At 32.3% G+C, this 12875-nt stretch overlaps 1 protein-coding gene across 1 annotated transcript in view; it reads left to right on the top strand.

The window, feature by feature from the left end:
• LOC115880477 (prostaglandin reductase 1-like) overlaps window positions 1-12486 on the top strand; it is an 18433-nt gene extending 5947 nt beyond the window's left edge. Inside the window, exons 5-10 of the mRNA XM_030897683.1 lie at window positions 1480-1597; window positions 1666-1768; window positions 2537-2719; window positions 7505-7778; window positions 10270-10372; window positions 12129-12486. Coding sequence (XP_030753543.1) covers window positions 1480-1597; window positions 1666-1768; window positions 2537-2719; window positions 7505-7778; window positions 10270-10372; window positions 12129-12358 — 1011 coding nt within the window. The 3' untranslated portion in view covers window positions 12359-12486. The remainder of the gene's footprint in view (window positions 1-1479; window positions 1598-1665; window positions 1769-2536; window positions 2720-7504; window positions 7779-10269; window positions 10373-12128) is intronic.
• The last annotated feature ends 389 nt before the right edge of the window (window positions 12487-12875 follow it).

Genomic DNA, 12875 nt, shown 5'->3' on the forward strand with positions numbered 1-12875 from the left:
CTTGTCAGTCCATGCAATCCTCAGCATACGCCGATAACACCATCTTTCGAATGCCTCAAGCTTCTCCATTTCGGCCTTTTTAAGTGTCCAAGCCTCTGAACCATAGAGTAGAGTTGCAAATATGTAACCCCTTAGCATTCTTAATCTAAGCTTTAAGTTGATGTCTCCACTGCACAGATATTTTTTGAGTTTTACAAAGGATGCTCTGGCTATTTCTATTCGAGCTTTTATTTCTGCTGATTGATTGATCCAAGTTGTTTGCTATAAGGACGGTATCGACCGCGAACTGCATATTATTTAAGACCTGCCCATTAATAGTGATGCCTTCCTTTCTACTAGTCAATGCCTCCCGAAAAATTGATTCGCTATATATATTTTTAAACAATAGCGGAGAAAGTATACATCCTTGACGAACGCCGCTCAGAATCTTTACTTTATCAGAAAGTTGGTCGTCCACTATAACCTTCGCTGTTTGCCCCCGATAAAGATTTGCTATTATCCTGATATCTCGGCTATCGATATTCATGCCTTTAAGTATTTCAATTAGTCTGTGATGTTGAACTCTATGGAAAGCCTTATCAAAATCTATAAAACACACATACATGTCCTGATTCATATCAATACACCTCTGTGCTAACACATTTATGCTAAACAGAGCCTCTCTTTGGACCCGCATAGCCAACCATAGAAAACAATGGGTCCAATTATAAAGAGATTATAGAAATATGTGAGGGAGGCTACACCTTAATTGGAAATGGTTGAATAAGCTAGAAATGATAATTTTTTAAAATCTTATAAGTAAGTTTTTAATAGGGATGGGATAACTTGAGCGAAAATTCGGTCGAGTACTCGATTACTGAAATAACCGACATCGCTCGATTATGAACAAGCGATGCAAGTGACGAGTTACAAGCGACGAACGCAAGCGATCCTAGAATGAAATAAATTGAAATCCGATTTTAATGTGACATACTCGATACAAAGCCTAGCGAATTTTCTTCATACATTGCAGGTAGCAAATTTATACGACGTTATCCGTTGCGTATCTGAGTGACAAAATTTTACGACCTATATCTATAATGCTTTAAACTAAACTAAATCAAGCGAATGACTTGTCGCTTGCTACTTGCCACTTGCCATTCATCACCGAAAGAGTATGTGCTCCGCGCACGCAACTTACTGCTTGGCGTTACGAGTTGCGAGTACAGGCGACGGGCGAAAAACCGTATTTTTAACTACGAGCGAAATTTCGCTCAGGCAATCGCTCGATTACTGAAATCGCCGGAGACTCGAGCACTCGATTATTTAATCGCTTTTTCCCATCACTAGTTTTTAATTTCTTGCCATGTCAAATCGGACAAACTAAATCGATACAAATACCCATCTCTAATACACTTAAATATTTCTATATTTATACTCTTATCGTCTTATTAACGCCTAGTTATTCAGTGAAGAATTTTCCTGCTCGTGTGTGTTTAAACCGGCAGCAAAATGGTGAAAGCAAAAGTTTGGAAATATGAACGACGTTTTGATGGATTTCCCAAAGAGGGTGATTTAAAATTGGTGGAGGAGGAATTACCACCAATTAAAGATGGAGGTATTTCTTTATTTCTTTTTTTCGTTTATTTTTAAACTCAAAATTGTTGTTTACTTTTTTTGATGTAGAATATTTGGCGGAAGCTGTATATCTCAGTGTGGACCCTTATATGAGGGCGTATGCACCAAAGGTTCCTTTGGGAGCTACTTATATTGGACAGCAAGTTGCCAGGTTAGTTTTTTTTTGATAATTATCTACTAATAAATATTATAAACAGGTTTTAAATAGGTACCGGTTTATTTGCATTTTATGTTAGATCTATATGTTATTATTTTTTAGTTAAAAAAACATTCTGAATTCTGGTGGGCGAGATTATTATTAGATGACTTTTTTTCTTTTTCTATTTTTTTGGTAATTTATCTAAGGCAGGATTACACGGTGTATTACTTATAATGTATAGAGCGTCCCGTTTTCCTGTGTTTTATGGGATGCTACTATATAGATATCACTTTTTAAGATTTATGAAACGAAAGATTCTACACACAGATTTGTCTTAGTCATGTCCTAGCAAATATTTTCAGGGCTGGTAGATCTCGATAAAAGAAACATATTTTCTCTTTACCGCTTTCCAAATAAGATCAAAAAAATCGGGATATTTTACTTTGAAAATATCAAAATAAATTGAATTTTCTCTTACATTTTGAGAACCACTGGATCTTTTCTAGGTTTTCTTTCTTGTAAATTTAATCTACTACGTTGCCATAGTATGAAGGTATTATATTTTTTAACTAAAAATTAAAAAAAAAAATCTAGAAATTTTTTCAAAAAATTTCAAATTTTCGAAAAAAAAATTTCGCGGGAAAACCCTCATTTGCGTGTTTCTGGGGTCGAAATATACTACCCCTCTACCCCTATACACAGCCCCTCTATAATGATAATATATAATTTGTTTTGGTGCATTTTAATTTTAAGTCTAAAAGTTTCCTAAATAATTTTCAGAATAATAGAAAGTAAAAATCCCGATTTTCCAGTTGGTAAATACGTGGTTGGTAGTTTTGGCTGGAGAAGCCACACTGTTTCCAAAGGAGGACCGGACCCAGCAGCAACGTTACCCACTACAGTACTACCGGATTTCAAAGGCTTGCCTGAATCCTTAGGTGTGGGTACCTTGGGAATGCCTGGGTAAGTCAGTCAGTAGGTACTCAGCATGTATCTACTATTTCTTAAAAACTACGGAATTTAAAAGGTATTATGTAAATTTTTGGGAATTCTACTATTTATTTTATTTACCTGAGATAAAATGTTCGCAAAAATTCATGTACTATATTGCTTCAATTTGGAGATACAGTTGTGGAAGTTTAATTTTGTTTCGGTTTTTTTTCAAATAATTTGTGTCGATGTCATTATGACTTCTACTTGGTTGCCACCTTCAAATTTTAACTGTTTTGAAGAGTAATAACTTTTAGTGCGTACTTATATTACACTAGTGATAAATAATAAAAAAAATCTATTTTTCCGTGAAAATCAAAAGTAGGAATTAAAATAATCAATACATATCATCAGTGACAAAATTAAACATTTTGACTTTGATAGTTATATATTACATTTAAATAATAAATAAATGTTTGTAACAAGTATGTTCAATTACAGGATTATAAGTTTGTTCTCTAACATTTTTTAAATAAAACGAATTATAAAATTTCAGGTATGAAAAAAGTAAAATATAAAATGGACAAACGCTTACTTACATTTGCAATAAAACTTCCACTTTTAGTTTTGCAATCCAAACGCAATATTTCTATTTTCACAAATAAAAATGTCCGACAACACTAAAATCATAACTTCCGCAGCTGACAACGAAAACTGAAAAATATAACTGCACTTTTTGTTTTGGACCTGCATATCAACATTACGGTGTACTATTTGTGTGTTTGTTGTTGAAATAATATAAAATATCTAATTATAAAAGTAAAATGTTCCCAAGTTTATCATTTCAGTCAAATAACTTTCTAGTCAATACATGTTTATTTTTTTATCTTGGTGACATTTTAGCCGGCAACTGACGTATATGTCATAAGAGACCTTTCTTAAACATATTTAAAATGTAATTTAAATTTTCACGCAATAGTTTAATACAGAAAACATAGATTAAAATCACAAAATAGACTACACTATTTACATCTGAATGCGGTCAAACAATCATTTTTGTACACATGTTTACTTCTGGGTACACTCGACCGCAACTGACAAAATTAAGAACGGTAAACTAATAGGATTGCTCATCCTCATTTGACGTACGTTCGCGCTCTTCCCGCCCTTCGGCTGACAGTTGTGACGTCATTGTAGTCCCTTGTCATGATAGTGTGTATAAAAAGTTCTAAAGGGGGATGTTTTGTAGTTGCCACTTTCATATTATAACTGTTTTAAACAGCTAATAATTTTGAGTTAATTATTTTGTCAATTTTAAATGTGAAAAGGTGTCCTTAAAAATTCTAGAGCTATAGAGTGTATAAATACGTTCAATTTTGTCATGTGGATTGTGACAAAGTAAACACTAAGTGACTTGATATTGTTTATTAATTATTTATAATAAAATATGGAAGTACTCTAAAAGAATGCTTGCAAAGGTGATGCAGAGAACTGCTGTTCTTAAATTGCATTATCCGAGTAGAAATACGATTTATACATTAATTTTCTATACTGCACACATATAAGGTGTTTAAATAAATAAACTAAATAGTGAACGTTTTATTTTCAGCAATGACATCTTGAGAAGGTGTATATTATTGTTTGTCGGATAGACCTTTTTAACGATGACAAGGAACAATGTACGTCACAAAGCGAGTAGTTTTCGAATACACCTAGCGGACACTTTTGGCTGAATGGAGCAGTCCTATTAGGTTAACTGTTCTTGGACCAAACCGTCCTCGTCCAGCCTATGTTGTCACGTCTTTAATATTATCAATATTTTTTTACTTATTATACACATATATTGAGATATTAATACTGCATTTTAACAAAGTACGTTTTAATATTCCATAGATGTATTAAATAGTCCTTATACTACTTAATTATAAGTCGAATACTATGTAAAAAGATTAGAGGGCGACAATATCGCCTGTTCGATTAGAGGCTAGGTCGCCCGTTCATTCTTCTATTAACTTGTAGTACGCGTCGCACGTGTGTAGTAAAGCATTGTTGCCGCTACTTCTCTCTGGTTGTATTATTGCATTTTCTTAGTTTGTAGTCCTTAAATGTTTATTTTATTTTATTTACTTTTTGTATTCAAGAACTATAAAATATGGTTCACCAGTGTCAAATTTGCAAGAAATTTGACTTAAATAATCCATTTGAGTCTCGATACGACTTTCGACCGGTAGGCAACTCTCAATTTACCAATTGGGAGCCAGTGGCGTTGTTGTAGAAAAGGCGCTTATTTATATAATATTTTAGTAAAATGTAAAATCTGAATTTTTTTCTATTACATAATCATTTATATAAAAGTTTTTGTAACAAAATCATAATTATAAACCTGTTATACAACCTATTATACAAGATAAATGATATTATACATCGTATTATATATACAAGATAAATGATAAAAGGCATCGGTTAAACAATTAATTATTTTTTATTAAAAATATATTCGGTTTATTCTAAAACTATCTTCAGAATCTAAAATAACATACAAAATTTTAAAATGATATTACATTATAAAACATTATTTTTAATATACCGGGTGCGTCACAAAAAGTGGCTCACCCCTATGACTTTTATTTTTTCAGATAAAAAAAAAACAGATTTGTATGTTAGTATATGACATAAATTAATTATTTTAATTATTATTAATAGAATGACATATCATATGTCAACTTTTGGCATTGTCGGTTAAAAACAAATCGTATTATAAATTTCAATCCAGGGTGCCATGGCGGTGTTAAAAACACTAAGTTTTAATCAAGGAGCCTTGGAAAATAGTTTTGATCGTCTAATGTTGTCCTTGTCTCTTGTATTATAAAGATGTATCTTTTTAATCAGATTATGTCAATTTTTCAAATGGAACAAGGGTGACTCATTAGCATATTTCGAAAAAGCATTTTTTATGAATATATTAATACTTGGTATTTCGAGTCCAATTGTCGTTATGAACCGCGTGTTACAATTTCAATTAAACCATATGAGAAAATGTCAAAAGTTGATATATGATATGTCATTCTATTGAGTGTCATTTTCTATCGAATAAAGTAGAGATATACCTAGGGTGTCATTTAAAAATCAGAAGTTATAGTCATTTCCGGTGAAACAGGAAGTGACCAAAAACAATTGAATGCGTCAATCAATCCTAATTTATGTCATATACTAACATACCAAATCTTGTTTTTTTATTTGACAAAATATGGGGGTAAGCCACTTTTGGGACGCAGCCGGTATAATAAAGACAGTAGCGAGTTAAATAAATGTAGTCTTCATTTTATCCACTTCCTAAAAGCTTGCTGTAATGGAACAGATTTCTGTTTTCCCTAATTTACATAATAAGATATCACTTACCGGAAAAAAAATTACAACAATTATGAAGTTTTTTCTCCTTTCCATGCCGCCGATTCTATTATATCTATAGAATAGATCCTGTTTTTATTTTTAGATAATGTTTGACTAAAAATGTAATACGTAATTTCGATTATTAATTTTTTTATTATTTTTATCGTTTTTAGACGTTTTTTTCTAAATTTTTATTTAAAAAAACTCTCCTAAATCGTAATAAAATATAAAAAAGTTAAACACGATATATTTTTAATTGAATTATAGCTTCATTAAAATACAAAAGTTACCCGGCTATGGTACGGAGAGTTCAGGTTTACTGAGGAACGAAAGACAGTGTTGCATTCTTCGTCAGAGTCATCAGGGACCGTTACGACGGAGACAACCTATCTATCGCTCGTGTCTGACTCGTTAGAGCCTAAAACAATAACACAACAATAACAAGACATTGTCTGACCACATGTTCCAGCTATTAATGAATGAGATGCTCAGTCTATATTTTATTTTAAGTCTATGGGTACGGACGAAAAGTTATCACTTTTGAAAGCATTTAAAAATTTGTAGATGGTGCCCCTTGCAAGTAGGAGTCATATTAGCACTGAAACCAAATTTCTCATGTCAACAAACATCTAGCCATCAATTTTCATCCAAATATTGACGTTAGTTCAGAAATTATTTGTAAAAACCCGAAATAAAAATGAAACTTCAACCCTGTATCTTCGAAACGGAAAATTTTAGGTCATAAATTTATACAAACTTTTTTATCTTATTTTTGTCTGCGAAATATGTTGCTAAACTTTCCCGAATGCAATTCGGACTTCGGACCACCCTGTATAATATCATTTATATTCATAAACCATACCATATTCCTAAACCATATCACAGATTAAATTATTTAAAAAAAAACTTAAATACAATTTTTTTTATGAATTGTTAAACGAAAATTTTGTAATTTCCAGACTTGAAAGCTAATGTTAAATATTATTAAGTATTACAGTTTCCGCAGAATGGCATCGTTAAATCAAACCGAACACATCAAAATTGATTAAATCGAATGGTTTAAATGATATTTTCAAAACTCAATAACTCCGAAAAGGTTAGGTTAATTGAAATATGCAACAATATACAGGGGATTCCATTTAAAAAAAAATGAACTTTGATGGGCGACGACTTTATGACCGACCCTGTATACTTAAGTTTATTACTCGCTAATAAACATTTAAAAACCCTATAATTTCTATATTTAACTTTTTGCAGTACCTTGTATATTTTAAGCCTTTGCTTCAACATCATAAATAAATTGGGCAAAAATGGAAATAATGGATAACTCTTAATCAACTATTTTTTAATAACTTTACTAATTTTCTGTAACACAAATAATATTGCTTTTAATTTTATTTACAATGATTCTTTACTTTATTTTTCCAGAAATACCGCCTATTTTGGTCTCCTAGAAATTACCCATCCAAAAGCTGGGGAAACATTGGTTGTTAGTGGAGCTGCGGGTGCAGTGGGCTCCCATGTAGGTCAAATAGGCAAAATAAAGGGCTTAAAAGTTATAGGAATTGCTGGATCAGATAAAAAACTGAAATGGCTCAAGGATGAACTAGGTTTCGATGAAGTTATTAATTACAAAACGGAGGATGTAGCTAAGGTTCTTCCGAAATTAGCTCCCAAAGGCGTTGACATCTATTTTGACAATGTGAGTAGATTATAAACTATGCAAATACACACCGGCAGAAAAATTCTTCACATTAAGATTTTTGAGTTATGTCGTAATTTTAAAAACACTTAAAAAAATTGAGCAGAGTAATTCCTGTAATTTTAGATGGATTTAAAACAATTTACTTTTTGAATTCTATCATTACTTTATTTCTTGTACGAGCTGCAAATTTTTAAAAGGATCGTTTATTTGAAGCGTATTTTTTAATTGTAAAATAACGCCAAGAACTTATTAGACTGTATTTCTTGCTCTAGCAATGAGAATAGTAGGAAGTTTCAAGGAATTAAATGAATAGTGTTAGTTAGTTATTTTTTCTACAAGAATAGATTGTAGATTGAATGGGATGGAGGAAGTTAATCACCGCGACCTTATAGATCTATTGTGTCCCCCTTTCTTTTGTCAAAGCCCTGAGAGTGTATGATGAGTTATGACTCTGAGAGGGTTTTACAGTAGTTTGTTCTCTATCTCCGATATCAGTCGTATCAAAGTTTATGGCACCACTGATTGTCGTCTTGGCACACAACGTCTGGATTGTTTGCTGTTTCATTACTTTCTATCCCTTGGTGGGACGGCACCCAGACTAGGATTACTTTATTTTTTAGCCTAATTTGTTCAGCTTCTCTAGGCATTCTTTGGCCAAGTTCGAATTGATGGTTACAGAGTTGATCTAGAGGAAACATACTTCTTGCATCTAACTCCTGGAAAGTTTGTGGTTGCACAAAATAGTGTTTTAATTTCATCCCAAAGGATTGATATCCCGGCAGGTGAATTATTTCAATCTTAAAGTCCAAACATTATCCAGATATTCGTTTATTACTTGAGAAACGGTTATGCCAAGCATTATCATGCATTAATGTAAATGGTCCCCAACAAAAAAACAAATGTCTTATTTAAAAATTTGCAGCTTGTACAGGAAATAAAATAATGATACTATTTAAATAAACACAAAATGTTTCTAGTAGATAAAATAGCTGTAATATCACAACAATAGTTAACAGACTTAGGTACTTATTTTATATCTTTTTACAAGAAAATTATTCTTGAAATTCGTTGTTTTAGTCATGTTTCTTGACTAATCTTATTGTAGACTTGCCAAATAAATTCTTTCTTCTTTTTATTATAGTCTCCACGATAACATCTTTTGTTTTTTGTGTTTTAAACATAAACATGGTGGTCCGAACTGTATTCCGGAAACTTTGTAATGTATATATGTATTGTAAAAGCTTTGTAAATGTATATTTTCATACTCAATAGTTTTATACAGGTACGGACGAAAAGTTGTTACTCTCAAAAGCAGTTAAAAAATATGTAGGTGACGCCATCTACAAGTAGGAGTCGTATTGACATCAAAATCAACATCATTTCTCATATCAAAAAACTCCTAGACACCAATTTTCATCCAAATATTGATATTACCCATACAGCACATCAAATCACATTTACGATGTGTTTACATTATTAGATGTAGACACAGGGTGACACAATTCCCCCGATGTAAATATGCTACGTTTACACATTGTAGTTCAACACGTCGACCGTACCTGTATAAAACTACCCCCCTGCCTGAGTAAAAAATATACATTTCCGTGACTTTTTACGTAAAAAATATCTCTTGGTAAAAATCGCAACGAGCAACCGTTCTCAAGATATTTAGAATGAAAATAGTCAATACATGTCATTATTGACAAAAAATAAACTCGTTGAGTAAATATAGTTACTTGACTGAAATAACAAATCTAGGAAATTTTTATTTTTTTTAAATTAATCTTTAAATATAAACTTATTATATAATATAAACTTAAAATATTAATCTTTAAATATAAACTTTTCTGCGAAAAAATGATGATAAGACAGTTTCTGTCAACTTTTGACACAAAAACATTTCAAATTTATGATTTCATTCTAATAATTATTTAGTTAACATGTTTAATTATGTCAATGATGATAGGTTTGATAAATTCGATTCCAAATATCTTGAGAACCATTACTCGTAGCGATTTTTACCAAGAGATATTTTTTACGTAAAAAACTTTGTAAATGTATATTTTCATACTCAATAGTTTTATACAGGTACGGACGAAAAGTTGTTAATCTCAAAAGCTGTTAAAAAATATGTAAGTGACGCCCTCTACAAGTAAGAGTCGTATTGACATCAAAATCAAATTTCTCATATCAAAAAACTTCTAGACACCAATTTTCATCCAAATATTGATGTTAGTTTATAAATTATTTGGAAAAATCGAAATAAAAATGAAACTTCTACACCCTGTATTTCCGAAACTAAGCATTTTAGGACATACATTTATACGAACTTTTTTATTTATTTTTATCTGCAGAATATGCTACCGAAGTTTCCGGAATACAATTCGGACCATCCTGTATATAGATTTATCAATTGATACTTACTTGACTTATATGTGTTTTTTGTGTAAATTAAAATAGGTAATATTTTTTTATTAATATCTTCTAGGTTGGTGGAGAAATCAGTGATATAGTTTTTGACAACATGAACGATTTTGGCAGAATATCAGTGTGCGGAGGTATTTCTGGATATAATGGTGAAAAAGCAAAAGGTATTCACAGAAATTTTAACAAATAATTCAGTTTATAATCATCTGCTGATGATGCTAACATGGTTAGCGAAACGCGCGTCCAGTGTAAAAGTAAAAGTGTTTTGGTGTACTGTGGTGATTTAGTGTTTTTATTTTGCTGTGTAACACCAAAGGTTCCAACCCTCAACTGTAATAAATAATAATTCTTTTTTAAAGTCATCAGCAACAAATGGGGGATTACAAAAAATTAATACGTTATCGACGATTGATGATCTAAATAAAAACAAAATACACACATGGCCAAAATTATTGCATATAACGATATTTTTATTTTATTTTGGACCTAAAAGAGATATTGGTTTACTACACGACTAACTAATATAAAATTAAAAATCTAAGTGCAACTAAGCTGTTATTATAATTTTATTTCATAATGAGTGAAAATCAACATAAACAAATTTCATTTTAAACAGAAAATATTGAAAACAATTTTAATTATTTCTCACAACTAATAGTCTGTAGTGCCTCCTCGAGCCTCAATGCAAACTGTGAGGCGACGTGGCATGCTCTCAATTAAGTTGTCCAGAAGATGTTGAGGAATGGTTTTCCATGTTTCGCGCGCAGCAATTTTCAATACATTTAAGGTACGGGGGGATCATTCCTTTTGGCAATATGGCATTTTAGTATGTCCCCAAGCATGCTAGATCACATTCATATTTGGAGACATGGGTAGCCACCAGTTTTCCCTTATACCCTCTTCCCCATGAAATTCGCGAACCGCTAAAGTGCGATGGGAAGGAGCATTATCGTTCATGTAAACAAATTCATCCCCTATTGCCCCTCGAAATGGACGCACAATAGGCTCTAAAACATCTCTAAGATATGAGCCACTTGTCATTGTGCCATCAGTAAAAACAAGAGGAGTTCGAGCTCCGTGCATTATACCTGCCCATACCATACCATAATGCTTCCCCCTTGAAACGGAATGGGGATTGAGCTGCATTCAAGCGTGCTCGTCTTCCAGATGCTCTCCAGACCAAAGTTCGTCGCGAGTCTTCCACTAGGCCTATTCTTGTTACATCACTAAACATGACGAAATTCCAATTGTAGTCGAGTAATTTTGTGCTATAAATTAAGCTTCGAAACACGTAGAGGCTTCCTGAAATGTAATCCCCTGTCATGGAGTCTTCTTGCTATGGTCTTTCTTGAAACATTTACTCCTTCAAGGCGAGCTAACTCATTTTTAATAGCAGTACTAGAAAGCAGGGGATTGCGTCGTGCAATTAGGGATACTTGACGGTCTTGCATAGCAGTAGTAACTCTCTTTCTACCTCTTCCAGGCCGGTCTGTAACCTCGTTTGTCTCCCTGAATTTTTTTAATATTCGCGAAACATCGCTTTGGTTAACTCCTACAATTTCAGCTATTGCAACTTGCCGGTAGCCCTGTTGAGGCAGTTTTACTATTCTGACTCTATTAAACTGAGAAATACTGTTTCTAGGCATTTTAAGGCCAAAACAATGGTCAAATTTCTTCTGAAACCCAAGAGACCACAAATCGAATTGTGCAAGAATTTGTAATAACATTGGGTCTGAACGATGAACATTGTTTACCTATCCATTTTAACAAAAGAATGTTTATTACAGATTATCAAAGCTATGAATAAAAAAAATCTTTAAATTCTTTTCCGTATATTTTTATATACGTATATATTACGCAATAATTTTGGCCATGTGTGTAGATTTTGTTTTTAATTTATGTTGGCGTTTTTTTTTTCAGGAAACGTTATCCAATTAAACATCGTGTTCAAACAATTGTCTATCCAAGGATTTCTGGTAGGCAGATGGACTGACAGATGGTTGGAGGGTATCCAACAGAATCTCCAATGGGTCCTAGATGGCAAAATAAAATACAAAGAAACACGAACGAAAGGATTTGAAAACATGTTTAAAGCCTTTACGGACATGTTGAAAGGGGGCAACATTGGAAAGGCGATTGTAGAAGTTTAAGACGCATATGCACAATTAGAAATTTAAGGTCCATTTTACTAAGTATAATGTTTTACATTATGTTTATTAGTATTGTATTATAACGTTATCAATTATATTTTTAAATAAAGTTTTTTGTTATGTGACTATTTTTTTGCTGTTTCAAGTAGTTTGATTTGAATCAACTGTGGCACTTTCACAGTTGGTTCGTACTTTTAAGCGTAGTTTACACGGGCAAGTAAATTTCGTAAATTGCAAGTATATGTCTGAGAGCACTTCTACCAAACTTGCATAATGTAAACAGTATCCAAAGGCACTCTCTCAGCAGGTCACAAAACTGGCGGGGAAGTGGTTGCGACGAAAGTCGCTTGCAAGTGTAAACAGGTTGGGAGAGTGCTCTGGCAAGTTAAAATTTATTTCCGTCTTGTTGAAAGTTTTTGGTGCAAGTGATTTTCGAAGGCCTGTTAAATAACGATATTAAAATGGAGTATGTGGTCGAAAGAAGATACCTCTTTGATTAATTTATTTGAAGGATTTC

This window comes from Sitophilus oryzae, unplaced genomic scaffold, assembly GCF_002938485.1.
Source record: "Sitophilus oryzae breed Bouriz unplaced genomic scaffold, Soryzae_2.0 scaffold_1624_pilon_pilon, whole genome shotgun sequence".
NCBI classification, from domain to species: Eukaryota; Metazoa; Arthropoda; class Insecta; order Coleoptera; family Curculionidae; genus Sitophilus; species Sitophilus oryzae.